General features: G+C 33.5%; 1 protein-coding gene across 1 annotated transcript; it reads right to left on the bottom strand.

Annotated features, from left to right (window-relative positions):
* Nucleotides 1-14,544: 14,544 nt before the first annotated feature.
* LOC142609312 (uncharacterized) lies at nt 14,545-16,134 on the bottom strand. Its single transcript, XM_075780885.1, has one exon. The coding sequence runs from the start codon at nt 16,132-16,134 to the stop codon at nt 14,545-14,547; it is 1,590 nt and encodes a 529-aa protein (XP_075637000.1).
* Nucleotides 16,135-19,823: the final 3,689 nt, after the last annotated feature.

The following is a 19,823-nucleotide window of genomic DNA, read 5'->3' as shown; positions in this document are numbered from 1 at the left end:
CGTATTATCATTATCATTAGCATGCCTTAATTAATGAAACCTTTTTGTGGTTAGACAAAAGGTATGTGACATTTAGGCCAATATCTCCTTGTTGTCATCAGATGTTTTCATTAGCTTTAGCCAATGACTAAACTATACTGTTTGCCAATAGAAGTTTCGTAGTGAGATTTGGAAGTCCCTGAATTTGTTGTGGGTTTTGGATTTTGGATTTAGAGTACCGTCCAATTGCACATTTAATATGTGAAAGAAAAATTGAAAAGTTTAAAAGTTAAATAAAAATAAAAATTTAATGGTTTTAATTAAAAGTGCACTCATTTTAATTTACAATTTCAATCCTTGAAAGCCAATTGCATAGTGCAAAAGTTAAGATTTGCACTGAGTCTCAACCCATGGGTTTCAATTAGATTTTTTTACTTCCTCGAAAATGATTAGATTTTTTTAAGGGAAAAGATTAAAATTGTATGAATAAGTATACAAAGTAAAACTATTAGCCAAGAGAAACGGTTCAAATTGTGTATAATTACTATTCAGTTGATAAAATCTTTGTCGTCATATAAGGAAGTAGGTTCAAATTCTAAGTTCCTAATAGAAATGCAATTTATCTTCCTAATATGATGTCTTTAATATGTGATTGCAGGGGCCTCATGGAGCAGGACTGGGAGGTGCAAGTGCATCACATATACCGTGAAGCTAACGGATGCGCGAATGCACTTGCGAAGCGGGGAGCCTACCAACAACATCTTTTATCTGTTTATAGTACCTGTCACAGTTTTGTATACCTATGTTATGTAAGGGATTTGGCAGGCCTCGGGATTAATAGACTATGTGCCCGATGACTGACTACTGTTGGTGTTATATGTACTCTATATTATATAAATAAGTCCTCCCATTTCCATAAAAAAAAAAAAACTGATATTTTGGGCTTCTTGGCTTAATGATAAAAAATTATTATTATAATAGAAAAGATAATTTAAATCCTATTATATCTATAGAAAAGGTTTCGAAATTCAAATTTTTAGATTTTACATAAATTATAGCCAGACAATATTGAAGAAGCTCACTTTCTCAAAGGTTACAAAATTACATATGGTTTGGTGTCATATTGAAGGCCTAAATGTTAGGTAAGTAGTGATGAGTAATGACATAAGGTTCACATGAAATATTAGAATGTGATCACATCACATGTCATAAACAATCCCCACTTCCCCCACATTGGAACTCATAAGCTACCCGTGAGAATATATGCTCCGTGTTTGGGCCTTCTTTCTTTGATACATTGAAACTTAAGCCTTTCGATAGTGACTGCCACATATACATATGCTCGTGAATCATCTTACCAGTGCTGTCACTGATTTTTTTTATTCTCCAACATATGATATATAATATGGAGAAGCCACACACACTGTACACTGTTGTTTACACTTTAGAAAAGTATGGATAACCACAGTACAGACACTTGGGGTATATTTCTTTAGTTGATTTCTGATGATGCCTAAAAGATCAACAGTAAGCTGCTAGTACTCTCCCGATTTGAAGCAACGCCTGCGAAGAAAAGAAAAGAGGTGATCGACAGAGAGCACCGGTGTGGTGCCGGCCAAAGACCCTCCGACGATCAAGTTAGAATTTTTTAAACAACCCTAGAGTGCCAGAGTTGAGGTAATTGTGCATACCTTTGGGTCATGAGGGTCTTGGGGTATATATAGTGGTGTGTGGCCGAAATATGCGCCTTGGTGAAGAAGCACTTTCCTTTTTAAGAGAGTGATCCGCGGATCTTTGCCCATTGTATTGAGCCCTTTCCTTATAGGAATCTTCTTAACTAAGTCGAACGCGTAGCGCAAGAACTTTCCTTATATTCACATGAGCAGAGGTCAAGATAGGCTAAAAATGAAAGCTGGGTTATTCCTTCAGCCTTCACCTGCCAAGGTCGTCAGCCCACGTGTAACTCCTATACTGTCGTCGCCTTACGTACGCCAACATGGTCCGTCGCCCAAGGACGTCACCCAAAGACCTTACGCCCAAGGTCGTCACCCCGACTCGTCCACGTGATCCGTCGCCCTTAATGTTGCCGCGTAAGTGGGCATGGCCATGAATGCTAAAGAGGCGTCAATGACGTACCTGACATAGCGTATTGCCGCGCCTTCTTAACGTGCATTCGCATGTAACAAGTGAACTTCCGTCGCTTATTAATGCAAAGGAATGATACCCGTCCACGTATTACCGACGAATGAAATCCTCCCGGCCTCTGGTAATACGTGGACGGTATTAGCCGCAATGAAAAGTGACGGGTTAGGATAGCAAAAGAGTAGACGAGGCAAGAAGAGTCGACGGGATTAACCTGAATCTCTAACGTAAGCCCATGTGTTATCAAAACCATTGGGCATTGATTCCCATTCCTCTTGACGACATACCCAATTTGTCCCTTCTACAAAGAAGTATCTTCCCTTCCACTTCCTATTGGAGTCTGGCATATCTGACACTAACTTCAACTCCTTATCCCTCACTGCAAAATGGTACACTCCTTTGGACGAGGAAATGTGCTGAGGACGATAACACCAAAAGAACTCGTCCAAGGTCAGCTGACGGTTCCCACCACTTAGACTACCCCACAAGACCTCGGCACCAATGAAGGTTCGCCAAGCATTGGGGGCAATCCTGCTGACAGAAATCCCTAGAAAGTTAGCCACCGACGGTGTAATGCCGTCACGGGCAATTCTTAGCCCTGCCGCGAACATGGCATCATACATGCCAACGTCCGCGGTTCGTCCTGAGTAGCACCTCTCACCCTCCTTAGGCAGACGGATGGGAATGCCGTCGGGTATTTGGTAACGGGACCGCAAAGTTTTGAAAACATTCTCCGACATCGTCGGGAGAAAATTGTTGACGGACCACTCGGAGGGTAAGATGAAGGGACGGTCATCACCAGAGGATCCCGAGGTGCTTACTGAGGCTTCCTCGTCACCGTCACTCTCACCCCCGTCACTGCAACTTTCCCTTCCACGAACCCCTTGGGCTTCGTCGGCTACCCCTTCTTCATCACCGTACACCTCACTTCCTCTAGAACTCTCTACTTCACCGTCAGAAGGAGTTGACGAGTCTCTTTCCTCGACGACTCGTGATAGGCCCCTCCGCGGCTCACGACCTCGGATGGAAAAACTTCGTCATAACCCGCTCCGTCGCGGATTGACGATGGATCACCTGCCGTCTCCCTAGACATCCGACTACCTACAAACGACGGGTTTTTCTAAGATCCTGTGCGACGACTTCACTAAAAGGGCGTCACTAGAAAAAGTAAAAAGGTAAAGTAAAGAAAACTTACGTATAGGAGGACGGGTCTCAAGAAGGTGACGGTTGCACGATCGACGGTGTGGTAAACTGGCTGTGACGAATTTTTTCTCTCAAGATGAACAAGGCGAAAAGTGGAAAAAAGGTAAATAGTGAGATATATATAGGAGAGAGGAGGCGCGAAAGACGAAGCGACACACTCGTCCAGACGCGGAGCCAATCAGTTATGACATGTGTCCCACCATTTAATGAACATGGCACAAATCACCATGCAAACACCATTTCCCGTAAACACCAACTTCCATGACCCGTCGCCCATAGCCGACGGGATAATGGAGTGGGGGTTGATAGTGACGTTATTACAAGGTGACGGCACATTAATAAGCTGACGGAAGTTCACTTGTTACATACTGAATGCACGTTAAGAAGCTGACGGCAATACGCTATCCGTCAACTACTGTCATTGACGCCTCTTTAGCATTCATGGCCCTGCCCCTTACGCAAAGCAACATTAAGCTCGACGGATCACGTGGACGAGTCGTGGGTGACGACCTTGGGCCGTAAGGTCTTGGCCGACGTCCTTGGCCGACGGACCATGTTGGCGTACGTAAGCCGACGACGCATAGGAGTTACACGTGGGCCGACGACCTTGGCGGTGTGAAGGCCGAAGGAATAACCCAAAGCTTTCATTTTTAGCCTATCTTGACCTCTGCTCATGTGAATATAAGGAAAGTTCTTGCGCTACGCGTTCGACTTAGTTAAGAAGATTCCTATAAGGAAAGGGCTCAATACAATGGGCAAAGATCCGCGGATCACTCTCTTAAAAAGGAAAGTGCTTCTTCACCAAGGCGCATATTTCGGCCACACACCACTATATATACCCCAAGACCCTCATGACCCAAAGGTATGCACAATTACCTCAACTCTGGCACTCTAGGGTTGTTTAAAAAATTCTAACTTGATCGTCGGAGGGTCTTTGGCCGGCACCACACCGGTGCTCTCTGTCGATCACCTCTTTTCTTTTCTTCGCAGGCGTTGCTTCAAATCGGGAGAGTACTAGCAGCTTACTGTTGATCTTTTAGGCATCATCAATTTCTTTTTTTTTCTTTTTTCTTTTTTTTCTTTAAGCAATTATAAGGGTCTATTTAAATACAGCTTATTTTGCTGAAACTGAAGACTTATTGCTGAAAGTATTGTAGCAAAATAAATTATAAGCTAGCTGATTTTTTGGACTGAAAATACTGTAGTTTTAGCTAAATAGTAACGTGAACAGTACAAAATATTCATTCACGTTTTTCATCTTTTTGTGAGGGTTCGTGAACAGTAACATGAGACCTAGGTAATTTTCAGCCAAATGCGCAAAACGTGGAAGCAAAACCCTATCCAAACACTTACTAAGATTGATTGATTTTTATGTTTAGTGATTATGTTTTTCTGAAATTTTATCAAAATCGCTCACTATTAGGATTGTTATTTTGCCAAGGACTTTGTAACTGAATTGACACATCTTCATACATAAAGTACTTGAGGATCAAAGTTTGAGCTGTGAGGTTAACAACATACTGTAACTAAAAAAAAATTATTAACCAAAATTGAAATACAATAATAGTCTTCAAACTTATAATTATGAACAAGCCATGCTAAACCAAAATTGACGGTGTATTTCAATTTCATTCATTCATTCATTCACAAAGATGACCATACCATAACATGATACGAGAAGAAAAGAGAACCGACCAAATTCTATAAAACAGTATTTGAATCAAAATCACATCCAAATAACCCATTCCCATTGTGGATTATGTTGACAACGCAATTCCTATCATCCTATCCTATCTCCATTCTCCAACCCACTTGTTCAACAAAAGGACAAATATGACTCTCATACAGTCACTTTCAATTCAAGAAAATCAAAATTAGATTGATGCATCTAAATTTGGCTCCTCGATAAAACCTTCCCAAGTATGTTATTTATTTATTTTTTTAAAATCAGCTAGAGTTAACTTTTCTTTTGTAACTTTATATCACAGTAGTGGTGCATATTTTTAAGCTATATAATAATACTTACAATATGGTATGAGAGGGACCTCAAAATCTTTCGGCATGCTTTCGACATTAATAGCACAAAGAAACAATTTTGTGCGTGCATGCGTGACCGGCCAAGCCTTAATATAAGCTTGATTTTGAATTAAAAAGAATAATACATCAAATTATTGATTTATACCTACCAATTTAAAATTTGTGACTTTTTTTTTTTCTTTTTCTTTTTCTTTTTCTTTTTGTATGTTAGTAACATGAGTAGAGGTTACCGTTATTTGACTTGTGGAAAATTTGGCACAGGCAAGGACTAGGAGTACTCCAATTCAAAAAAGACTTTGGCTGCTCATTCAAAATGTGTAGCCTAATTCTTTTTCTTTTGTTTTTTCAGCCTAACCCATAAGTATTAGTGTTCATACAACAAAATCTTGGGTGTTTTCTTTTCTTTATTCCTCTTCCTACGATAGTTTTCAACTCGGTCCACCCAAAAGCTTTTAAGATCCTATCTTTCTATCTTCTAAATGTGGAATCAACTCTCTCTCTCTCACACACAGAGTGTGTGTTAATGGGATTATGGGGTCCAAGGCAGAGCATCCCACCTCAAATCAAAGAAAGGGTAGTAATTGTCTCATATGAGTTATGTCATGACATGTGTCACATTTTTGGTGTCGGTGGAGAGATGGTTATGTTCCAAGGAGAAAATACATGTGTTTCGAATTGTGGGGCCCACCCTCATGTGAGTGGGAGGATGCACGTATCCGAAACACTTTATACCACCTCATGTTCCAAGCACTTGGTAAAAAAAAATCCAATGCCAAAACTGAGCAAATATTAATGTACTCCTTTTTTTTTTTCTTTTTAATTGTGATTCTGAATTATGATAACTAAATGTCACAAAATTGGGCTCCTTTTCAATAAAAGTATTGATACATTTTAAGAACAAAGTTTTTTTTTTTCTTACAAGTTACAATATGGGGATTCAGGTAGAATTGGATTTATTTTTATTTTTAAGCCAGTGTTAAACTATAAAATTGTTTAGAATTTATGGATAAAGGATATGTGACATTGGCATACAATCAATCTATTTTTTAATTGGTAAAATTTGTTAGACTTATTCAATTCAACTCCACACCTTCTAACGATATATTGACTTAATTCATCAAATATTCTAAGGATATATATATATATTTTTCGAATGACGCATGTCGGCATGAGGAAGTTAATAATGCTAAATAATATGAATAAATAATTTCAATAAAACCTCATGAGATTCGAAAAAAAAAAGAGTTAGAAATTCATTTCTATCTGACGTAGAACAGATAGCTCATGCCTTCCTAGAGTAGCAGGGGCGCAGGAAGTCACAACGCAAGATCAAAGGGGGTGCTAGTAGAGGCTATCGGGATGATAGTGTCGGAATTACATAAAATTTGGTAGGTGGAAAGGAAACGACATTCTGATCTAGATTTATGTTGCCATGAATGTCGCTAAAAGTTAGACAAATTCTTTCATTAAGGCCACGAAAACAGTATTTTTGCTATTTATAGTAATATTTGTTTTCCTTAATAACTTTTAGTTTAAAAATCAGAATAAGGTCTCGTCTATTTTGGGACGACCCTTAAAGTCAGTAATTTATGATTCTACATTTAACTCAATTTTGCCATTTTTTGTAAATTTCGTTATTTTGTCACCTAATCGCATAATTAGTACGAATTAGGGTTTAGACGTTTTTCTCAGTATTTATATGTTTTGTTGTCGTCAGAGGCAAATCATACTATTATATATCAATAAATACAGACTTTTGTCAAATTATTTCCCTAATGGATTCCAGTTTTTATCTCCTTGTAAATTCAGGAAAACCCCTCGTGGATTCGAGATTTACTATTGGGAGCTAACATTTTAATTTCTGTTACATTAAGAGAGCATCGTGTGTGCTTTCTTTAACCGCCAGTGTTAAACTATAAAATTGTTTAGAATTTATGGATAAAGAAGGTGTGACATTGACTTATAATCAATTTATTTTTTAATTGGTAAAATTTGTTAGAAACTCCACACTTTCTAAGGATATATTGATTTCATTCATCAAATATTCTAAGGATATATATATTTTTCGAGTGACGCATGTCGGCATGTGGAAGTTAATTATGCTAAATAATATGAATAAATAATTTCAATAAAACCTCATGAGATTGAAAAAAAAAAATGTTAGAAATTCCTTTCTATTAATAATATTTAACCCGCTGAAGTTTTTTTTTTTTTAATTAAAAAATAATGAATCTAGTTCCTAGGAAACATTAAGTTTATATAAATAAAAATCAACCTTAATAGGTGGAGTGTATTTTTTATTTAATGAAAATAAGAGAGGACTTCTATCGTTTACCAAAACTTGAAGAAGTTTTACTTTTAGAGTAATCTACGAATGAAAATATAAGTGAAAGAGAATACCAATTCAAATGCTCTATATTTCTTAATTAATGATAGAAAATTGATCATATACGCCCTAATTCAATGAGTCAATCGTTATCACCAATGATCATCAAGCATTTAATGAGTAGTATGCTATTACATGTATGAAGTTGATAGAGACTCATGGGAATTATTTTAGAGCCTCTAAAACTCTTATGACCTTAGATAGTTAGATACATCACCTTAAATATAAACTCAAATCACTTTAATAGCTACATTTTCTTTTTTGAGAAGAACTTTAATAGCAACAAGTACATACATGGTGGTGAATTATACAGGAAACTTGTCACATCATAATTCTATCAGTACCTAGCTAGCTAGCTAGTTTGATCTAAATGGAGCTTTCAAACTGTATTAAATGGTAATATGATATATTAAATATGATCAACCTTTAATTGAACTTCAAGGTTCATTGTTCAGATCTTTCTCTTACCTTCACTCAAATCTTCCCTTTCCTTCACTCATAAAAAAAATTAAAACTCCAATGTGTTTCATTGGCTATTTCATGCTTTGGTTGCTCGTTAATCTTGACTTTACTAAAAAATATTGATACAACTTACAAGCATCATGTATTTTATTTTCATTCTGATGAATGATAGTGATACAAGCATTATATACTACTTTTATTTGTGAGCACTTTATAGACTAGGTTAATACCCCTCCATCTTAATAATGTATTTAATAATTGGACAAAGATGTCATTCAAAATGGGTTAGAGAAGATTGCGTGAGATTTTTTTTTTAAATAGGGATTACGTGAGATTGATTTAACTTTCAATGTATTCTAAATCATATAATTCATTAATTATTAGATAAGTTAAATGACTACTATGTAAGTCATATAATTAAAAAGCAGACATAAAAAATCTTTAAAACTACCACTATAATGGATTAGAGAAAATTTCTTCCAAATAAGAAAATTATATCCTAAACATTTAAACTTCCATATACTTTTTTTTTTTTTTTAAATTCGAGAAACAACTTCCATATACCTTCGGTACCAAATACTTCACGAGTTTTCTTTGTTGTAATTATCTTCGATATTTATTTATCGGGATCAAAATCTGAGTTTTGGTATAATTATATGGGTTTCACCAATTCAATTAAATTCCATTGCCATGAGTGTGTAACCTACACTCACTTTGATTATCACACCCAATACATCTTGTAAGTTGTAATTGAACCCTAATTATTCAACGAAGTACTAGTTACGTAAGTTTCAGAAGTTCTAATATAACCACACGGCATATGTCTACCAAGGCTTCTCTATTAATGACAATGTACGAAAGATTAGACCTTATACAAAAAAATTCAGCCCCTAATTAATCCTCTAATGACCACTAGTTTGGACAAATCACCTTATTAGTTATTACAACTTTTGCTTTGCCTTTGCGTTACATCTACTCTATCATGTCCCATCTTATTTCTTTCTTCTTCTTTTTCTTTCTTCTTCTTTTTTTGTTCTTTTTTGTTTTTTGTTTTTTTGTTTTGTTTGGAGAATCAATGTCCCACGGGTTTATTAAAGGATTATAGACGAATATAGGTTTAAGTAAAAAGTTTATTTTTAAATGTCATAAGAATGATATTGGTTTAAGAAATATTTTTAGAAACTTTATATAGAAAATGAAAAAAGTAATTTTTTTTGTTACAGATTTTATATTTTCCAAGAAGGTGATATAAAAAATTCCCTAAAATTGTTTATTAACAAATATCCTAAGCACACTCTAGGACCCAAAGTTTAACTAAGGTGGTTGGTGGTGTGTTCAAAAAGTTTGAAGTTTTATTTATAGACTAGGTTAATACCCCTCCATCTTAATAATGTAATTAACATTTAGACAAAGTTGTCATTCAAAATGGGTTGGAGAAGATTACGTGAGATTAATTAACCTTCAATGTATTCTAAATCATATAATTCATTAATATTTAAACAAGTTAAATGACTATTATGTAAGTCATATAATTAAAAAGTACATATAAAAAATCTTTAAATTGCCACTATAATGGATTAGAGAAAATTTCTCTTCCAAATAAGAAAATTATATTCTAAACATTTAAACTTCCATATACTTTTGGTATCAAATACTTCACGAATTTTCTTTGTTGTAATTATCTTCAATATGTATTTATCGGGATCAAAATCTAAGTTTTGGTATAATTATATGGGTTTCACCAATTCAATTAAATTCCATTGCCATGAGTGTAACCTACACTCACTTGATTATCACACCCAATACATCTTGTAAGTTGTAATTGAACCCTAATTATTCATGGAAATGGAAATACTAGTTATGTAAGTTTCAGAACTTTTATGATAACCACACGGCATGTATCTACCAAGTCTTCTCTATTAATGACAATGTACAAAAGATTAGACCTCATACAAGAAAATTCAGCCCCTAATTAATTCTCTAATAACCACTGGTTTGGACAAATCACCTTATTAGTTATTACAACTTTTGTTTTGCCTGTGCGGTATATCTACTTTGCTTTTAATGCAGCGGGTTTTGTTTTGGACTCTATCATGTCCCATCTTATTTCTTTCTTTCTTTCTTTCTTTCTTTTCTTTTTCTTTTTCTTCTTCTTTTTTTTTTTTTCATTTGGAGAATCCATGTCCCACAAGGATTATAGACGAATATAAGTTTAAGGGAAAAGTTATTTATTAGATCTCTTCTTTTTTTTTTTTTAGAAGGATTTATTAGATATCTTAAGAACGATATTGGTTTATTTTAGAAACTTTTTATAGGAAATGGAAAAAAAAAATTTACAATTTTTATATTTCCCAAGAAGGTAATATAAAAAATTCCCTAAAGTTGTTTACCCAAAGTTTAACTATAGTGATTGGTGGTGGGTTCAATAAGGATGAAGTTTTGGGGATCAAAGCAATCTTGATCAACTTTCATAATTTTACATAGAGAGATTAAATTCTATAAGGATGGAGTGTAAAATTCATGTTTTACATCATCCAATAAGTGATTGTCATATCAACATTTTACTTAAAATTCAATACATCTTATCACATCTAATAACATCTCAATAAATTCCCAATTTGGTTATATTTATATATGATTAAAATTGATTAAATGTGATTGTGTTTATCCTTAAATATATGATAAGATGATGTGGCATGTTGAGATTGGAGGGGTAAAATGTGTTTTTTACACCATATCCTTATAGAATTTAATCTCTTACATAAATTAGTTGTAACATATACATATTTAGCTAGCTTCCATTCTCTTGCTTTTTGCTTCTCTTAATTTAAGAATAGAATACCAGATTAATTAGTATTTTTAAATGATTGAGCAAAGGGTGATAAATATATAAGTTTCGAAGTTTTCACAGAAAGATGTGAAAATATAAGGCATGCCCCATAGTACAAGGCATGCCTTATAGGACACTATATAAGGCATGCCCCATAGTATATAAGGCATGCCTTTTAGGACACTATATAAGGCATGCCCCATAGCATAATATATAGTTCTTTAATAGAACCATGTTCTCCTTGATTGGCAATGATCTTTGTTTAGGCATTGATAACAATATTCACGCCAAAAGCAAGAATTAAAACCGTAGTTTACTTATTAGGATATGGTCTCCACTAAACCCTTCACTATGATTAAACCAGCTGGCATTTGACCTAAATCTTCTCTATATTATAAACATCACAATCCCCTAATTAACGAAGTAGGTTTTTTTTTTTTAAGAAGAGTTAATGAAGCCGTTCTGAGTGGCTACTTTTGATGGGTTAAAGAGAAATTCATTATATCTAAATAACTTTTTATTTTCACCCTTTTTTTCACACAAGATAAATTTTCAAGGGTCATGTTAATACCACTTTTATGAGCTAAAAGTCAATTTATTTTCCCTTTTTTCATAAAATATTTAAAAAAAATATTCTCTAAATTAATGTTCTTAGAGTATTCATTAATATTTTCTAATTATCAATGATAGACATGTTGATAAGTTGTGAAGGATTTTGCATGTGCAGCACAAATCAAGTAAAATTTTATAGATCCTAGCTATACCACATTCAGGAGGGATAAATACTACTACTTATCCAAAAAAAAAAAACTAATACTTATATAATGCTTAATTTCAAGGTAATTAATCTCATCAAAAAAAAAAAAAATTGTACAGTACTCACCCCTGTCAACAAAAACAAAGGTCCCCCCCCCCCAAAACAGCTCACCAAATGTTGTAATGTACAGAAAATTCGTAACGTAAAGAAAAGTCAATGGAATATGTCAGCCTTTGAAACGGGAAAAAAATCAGTATTGGGAGTTGCAAACTCCAACACCGCTTTAATTTCTCTCTTCTCTTGCATATATACATTTTTTTACGGTTTTTTTTTTTATTAAAATAAATTACATATTTAGTTCCTATCTTTTAAATTATATTTTAATTTGATTTTTAATTTTTTAATTGTGTCAATTTAGTCCCTAATATTTCAATATTGTATCAATTTAGTCCCTGTAGTTATATTTTGAATGAGAATTACTAACATGGCAAATGACCAAAATAAAAAATTAACTCCTGTTGACGTGAAAATAAACTAAAATTTTATTTTGGTCATTTGCTATGTTAGTAATTTTCATTCAAAATATAACTGTAGGGACTAAATTGACACAACATTGAAATATTAGGGACCAAATTGACACAATTAAAAGGTTAGGGACCAAATTAAAATATGGTGTAAAGAATAAAGACAAATATATAGTTTATTCCTTTTTTTGACAATTTTTTTATTTTCTTTTTTCTTTTTTTAACTCATTTAATAACTTTTGTCTTTTTATTAACGCAACAAAAAAAATCTTAACAAGTATCGCACGCTACTTGTTAACGTTTCTCTTTATTAAAACCTTCCAAATCACAGATCACACAAAAATTAATGCTTTCTTTTCTTTTCTTTTCTTTTCCTGTTATTGTTGCCACCACTTTAATGCAACATGAAGATAGCAGGGGGATCTGTTTGGTTTAAGACATGGGCATAGCACAGAGCTGGCAAAAAAAAAAAAAAAGAATAAGCCAAAAAGGCAAGTAAATAACACGTTTTGGTGCTTTCTCTTGCTTTTAAAAGCAAAAAAAAAAAATCCATAGAAAAATATATAACGCGGAGACTGAGGAGCTAGGAAGGAAAATGAAGATCACAAAGCACATGCAGAATGCACATGGGGATAATGAATACACAGTGTTTCACTCATCCCTATACTTAATTAGTTGCCTCACATTCCCTCCATGACTCTCTTTTCTTTTCTTTTTTTCTCTCTTTTCTTCCTTTATTTCATTTTCTGCCTTTAATTTTAGTTATGGTAACTAATTTTCTTTCACGTTCTCTAGAAAGAAGCACCAATAACTCAAAAGTACTCAACGCTTATTACCCTCTGCTTTCCATGCTCCTACTTAATTACTACTTCTTTACACATGGCCGATTTACTACCACTTTTGTGCTAATTTATGCACTTTGTTTATACGTATATGATACATATATGGAATGTAGTTATAATTTTTGATAATTTATTTTCTCTCTCTGTTTTTTTTTAATATTAAAAGATGATTGAAAGACATTGATTTAAATAATATTGTTATAAGTGCTTGTAGGATGTGACAGCAAGAGTCGGGGTTCAAGTCTTCAAAAAGGAGTTTCACATACATATACACTTAGATTAGGTTAGAGTAAAATTCTATCTTGTATAAAAATATATATATATATATATATATATTTTTTTTTTTATGAAACTTTTTATAGAAAAAAATAATAATTTATTTTTTTGACAATATTTTACATTTTCTATAAAAGTAATATTAAAATTTTCTTAATATAATCTATTAACAAATACTTTAAGGACACTGGTTAACCGCTTGAAACCCTTCCTCCCCGCGTGTTTCGCCGATGTTATCTATTGGCAGGGTGGAGGTTGCACTGTAGTTTTTTTATCTATTGTTGAAATAAAGCCTATTTTCTTTACCCAAAAAAGAAAAATCCATCTCTTTCGAATCTCCAAATACTGTGTATGAAAAGATACCATCTCACCGACAAGGGTGAAATAATTTCCTGTAACTTAACACTTGGCATGATCAATTTTCTTTTTTTTTTTGGCGAAACTATATAACATTAGAGTAGAAATGACAAATGAGGGACAAGTTAGAGGAAGGGCATTTTCTATCAAAGAACTAAAACGACCAGTGCCATCTAATCTAAAGGCAACTTCTTGTCCATCAGATACAAAATAAATAAATAATTTTTTTTAAAAAAAAAAACCAAAACAAAACAAAAGTAGTATCTTTTTTATTTTCATTAAATGGTATTAATATGTTACATAGCAATTACAAAAACTTCTCATTCAAGGAGAGTATCATTGTTAATTACCCAATAATAGAATTAACAGAGATGAGAGACCAGGATTAATATTGTTTTTTATATTAGCCAAGATTATTCATTATGACTCCATGTTTTGATCATTATTATCAAAATGATAATGTGTTCATGGCTCGTTAATTTATCCAATTAAACAGATTAAGTACTAAAAAAAAGATACAGATATATAGCCAAGATCACAAAATAGTGCTTTTGCTAACTTTGTCATGTATGTATACACCAAATTTATTAACTTACACATAAAGTGTCCATAGAAAAATACAACAGTTTTATTTCCACATATTATATACACGTAAAAACAAAACTAATTGAAAGAAAAAAAAACCCAAAACAAAAATTTATAATAATTATAAATTCTATTCTCTTTCCTTTTTGGCGGTCCACTAAAGTCTAACAATCCCTATAAACAGAAGAATCTTCCTCAAATGAACATATTAACTTCATAATCAAAGAATTAAAATCATAATTACCATTACCACGTTGGATTATAGCGTAATTAGACAATGACGTGGCAGAAGCAGAGTTTAGACCAGGAATCAATGAACTCGTTTCTGGGATTGACTCAGTGTTCGTGACCAAATTGATGTTCTTCAATAAGAACTCGCTCGCAATGAGTTGACTCAAAATTGCCGACTCGGTGACCGAGTTCTTCTTCTTGTGTTGCATGGCAGCTCGAACGATTTCGGTTAGCATTGAATTCGATAACCTTCGAACCCCTCGAGCTCCACCCATTATCACAGCTGAGTTGACTAGGAAATGAGACTGAGTTTTGTCCGAGTTCTTCTTACCATGCTTGCTAGAACTCTCTGGTTTGGTTGATAAGTGAACCGACAAGGGGCTCCGATTCCTGACTCGGCCGAGTGGATCACGGAGTAAAACCGAGTTCTTCACGTCCACCAGCATTACATGCTTGAAATTCCTCCGAACTCGGCCGAGTAGCATTGGATAACAAGCCCATCTTCTCAAACTCATTGGAACGTGATCTAGAAACCCAGCAAGCGAGTTCTCCGGGTCAAGCTCAGACGATTCAAAACCCACCACTGAGCCATAACTCAACCGAGTCGACTCAGTCTCAATCTCTGCCCCACCACCATCCGAGTTAACACTAGAATTACTTTTCTGAACTCTCTTACCCCACATGGACTCCCCCATTTCCTTCTTCCCAGGCTTCATAAACTGAGACACATCAAAACCCAGGACCCGCTTTTGACTAGCAGTAGTAGCATTCAAATCCTTGCTGTAATGGTGAACGAGTTTGAAGAACGAGTCGTTTTCTTCTTGAAAAATGGGACCAAAACTCGACAAAGAAGTTGAATTGGGAAAGATGAGAACTAAGTCCGCTTTAGCAGTGAGGCTAGACCTATGTAAGAGTCTTAAAAACAAGCGGAGATCATTGTCAGTGACATCCTCAAGTACATGACCAACAACAAGATCGTTCATAGCTCTAGTGCCTCTTCTATAAAGAGCTCCCATTCCTTGTAACGCAGTCGGTGAAACCTGTAAAAGAGGTGTCTTTATGGCTCTGGGGTGTGATATCTTAGCAAAAGAAGAGGTTTTGGAAATGGGTTTGTGAGAAAGGAAGCGTCTTGGGGAGCTGGGAGTGTGTGGAGTGATAGAGGGTTCAAAAGTAGAGAGAGTGAAGAGGAGGAGCGTGATGAAGAGAAAAAGAGCACAAATTGAAATGGTGGATTGAGCTCTAGAGAGAATGAAATTAGAACCATTTCTTCTAAGGCTTTTGGATTTCATAGATGAAGAAGATGAAGATGGTGATGAGGAATTAGGAGAAGAAAAGAGGTGGTTTTTGTCGACATTACTGGTTTGGTGATTATTATTACTAGTACTACTGTTATCTTCAGGAAAGAAAACTAGAAGTAAACCCATTCCCCAGTTTTCGCTACTACTGCTATTGCTACCACTGCCAGAGTTGTTGTTGTTGTTGTTGATAGCTTTGAGCTTGGCCTTTGCTGAAGTGAATCCCATATCTTACTTGATCTCTATCTATTACTCACTCACACACACACACACACACACACAAACACAAACACAGAGAGAGTTTTTTTTTTTTTGGCTGTTTTGGTTGAGATGGCGTATGAGGCTGAGGCCATGAGATTGTTGTTTTTGTCCATAACCCCTTTCCTAGCACTTTCTGTATATTAATAATTATCGTTTTGTACCTTCAAGACAGAATTTTGTCCTTTATTACAGCACAAATAAAAAAGAATAATGACCACAGTTATAATGCCCACCAACCAAACATTTTTCACGTTCCCTTAACATAATTTTTACCTGCATTCACTGTAAACATCATTAGTTTTTTACCTGAATTTGTGTTAACTTTATTTATTATCAACCAATCACAAAGGTATGAGAATTGATTACCTTTAATAGCTTCTGTTTAGAAATGTTATGTCTTTAATTTACAATATTTTTATAATAAAATTTATGTGAGAGGTTATTATTGCTTGTTATGGGTAGACAAAAAGGTAATTAAAGCTGTAGATTCAAATTAAAACCAATAATAACTTAATACATAATTTGTTGTAAAAATATTATAAACGTAGTATTTTTTTTTTCGTTTTTGCTAAAATTATTTTTGTAAACGTAGTATTTTTTTTTTCGTTTTTGCTAAAATTATTTTTAATAGTTTATTTGTACATGAGACAAAAAAACTAAAAGTTATTATTTTCAAAAAGTTGAAATTTAAATTATTGAAATTAGAGCTAAGGTAAAAAATAGTATGAGACTCATAAAAAAATACATAAAATAAGAAAAAACTAATTTATTATGGAACCCGAAATGAGTATGGGTTGCTTTTTTCAATAGCTTTTTTTACATAATATTTATTAAAAAAATATAAATCTTGATCATTTTTATGTTAAATACGTGACAAAAACTTGAGAGAAAATGCAAAAAGCTTCCCAAATAGACACCAATTATTTAAATTCAAACACATAGTTATATAACTTATATTAACCAATGAAATCTATACAAAAAAAATTATATTTTTCAAATACAATTAAATTTCGTACAAATATCTTTCTCAAAAGAAAATAATACAAATATATTTTTTAATTTAATTTATATATATATATAGTTTCTAACAGGAATTATACCTATGTTTTGCATTTTTTATCACACATAATAAGTCATATTGGAAAGAAGAATAATGTTACAGCACAATATTAATTTTTACAATAATTTTATAATAAAACTTAAATGGTAGGCTGTTATTGGTTCTCATTTATATCACTTTTGACATTAATATTTAGGCATGAGTTAGGTACAATACTTAGGTGATATTCCTTAAATTCTTCTTTTGAGAATTTGTCATGTGGATTTTTTCTCATAAGATGGAAGTGTATTTTTTAGTTAAGTAACCATATGATTGAATCTTAAGAGGGGAACCTAAAAAACAACTCTAAAAGCACTAGTATTGGTGGTGCTAAAAAGTTAAATTGCTATTTTTAGCACCACTAAATATCAAAATGTGACTACATTGGTGGAGTCAAAGCCATATTTTTTGGCTCCATAGCTATAGTATACAGTTATTTTTTGCTATTAAATTGTTGTGTTCACACTGCTCTTTAATGAATTTTTTAATATTATTTTAATCAAATAACTAAAAATATAAATATATTGGTGTTGAGTGTATTGTAAAGTGAGAAGGTAAAATAGATAAAGTAGTTTTTTGTGAAGTCATATTGCTAAATTTATGACTCCACCAATGTGGATACTTTAAAGTACTGTACTTAAGTTTTGTCTTTAATATTTTAATCATTATGAGCATTCTTATCAAATGTGCTAAAAATGTTAAATACTATTTTCTTTTTCTTTTTAGCATTTTTAGCACCTTAAATGATAAAAACATACTAACATCAAATATGCTAAATCTTTAAAAAAATTAGCACCAAGCTATAGTGAGCTGTTATTGATAACAACTCACGGTAGCTGGATTGTAAAAAAATAAAAATACTTTTTATATTCTCACCAACTTTCCTCTCACTTCTCTCTTCTCTGGTATTTCTTCTCTCTCTCTTGATGGTTGTGGGTCGTATGGTCCGATGGTTATGGTTTGGTGGGGTGATTTGATTTTGTGGGTCTGGGTTTATGGGCTTGAGTTCATGGATCTGGGTTCGTGGATCATTGACTTGACCGGCGTGGATTGTCGAGTTGATTGGCATGGTTCGCGTGGGTCATCGACTTGATTGGCATGGGTCTTTGGTCATTGTGGTGGCTGGTGACCGACGATGGGTAGGATTGCTGGGTTGAGACAGTGAGACCGAGAGGGAGAGAGAGAAAGTGAGACCGAGAGGATGAAAAAAATAAAAACAAAATAATAAATAATATATAAAGAAATAATATTTAAATGAAGTTGTAAAAAAAAAAATTTTTGATGTTAAGTGTATTATAAAGTAAGATGTTAAATATTATAAAATGATTTTTTAAGATGTTAAATACTAAAATTTATAAAACGTTTGATGTGAGGTAAATCTGTTGCGTAAATATTACGCGCTGGTGACCTTATGGTGGAAAAAGAAACATCGTGAAAGATGCAGGTTGAATACGGTAATCAGGAAGGACGAGAGTGGTCTAGGAAGGTACAAAAAAGGATATGCCCGCGGGGTTAACTGGGGTTACCTCGTAGTCGTATTATATCACTTTCACTCTATCAGTAAGTATATATATACGGACTACCGCTATCCACAACAAGCCCAACACAACAATGAAAGTGATGCACGCTTACGCATGGCATGGATGTCTTCTTCTTTTTCTTCTTCTTCTTCTTCATTCTTCCTTTTTGACTTTTTTTTTTTGAGGGGTCGTTTCTTACTTGCCAAAAACTTTTTGTTTTTTTCTCTTGGGTGTTCTTTCCCAATTGTATGCCCCATTTCAAATGGAACACAATGTAAAACAGTAATTACGTTTCATATTTATGGGAGATATTTAGATTGAGTTTATAGACAATTTTAGATAATTATTCCTCACTCCTTAATTGTTTATGGCTTCAAAACATTAGTGATTTTCTTTTTAATAAATTTTCGAAGCTGGTGAAGATTGTGAATGCAAAGAATTGCATGATTAATTAAGGAGCCTTATCAATGTTTAACCTTCATTATTGATTTCAAGTACAGTATATGGGACAACTAAGATATGGCCAACGAGAGAGAGAGAGAGAGAGAGAGAGAGAGAGAGAGAGATTAAGGCTTATGATTGAAAGGAACTTTGTGAAAATAATATATTTCCATTAAAAAACCTGTAGTGTCATTTCAAAGAATTATATTTGTAATTTTAAGTTCTATTTAGTTCAATTATCTTCAAATAATAGACCTAATTTCAAATTTCAAATACACTAATAATTAAATAAACCGTCAATATCATATAATTAAAACTTAAAAGCAAATAAAAAATGAAATACTACTCTAGCAAAAACTCATTGGTGTAGAGTTTAGTGTAGTCCCCACAAGGTTTAGAATGAAAGTTTCTTTCTATGAGTCACAAATCATAATCCTTCTTTTTCTTTTGGGATATACCATACAGTACTGAAGAGTGAAGACACCTCAGCTCTCATGTCCTCTTTCTTTTGGTAAATCTCATGTCCTCTTTCTATTCCTTCAAATTAATTCTATTATTATGAAACAAAATTCCACCCATCAAATTTATTCAATTAT

This window comes from Castanea sativa, chromosome 9 (genome assembly GCF_040712315.1).
Source record: "Castanea sativa cultivar Marrone di Chiusa Pesio chromosome 9, ASM4071231v1".
In the NCBI taxonomy this organism is placed as follows: Eukaryota; Viridiplantae; Streptophyta; class Magnoliopsida; order Fagales; family Fagaceae; genus Castanea; species Castanea sativa.
Note: the sequence above shows the minus strand (reverse complement) of the source record. Positions and strands in the feature narration are given on the sequence as shown.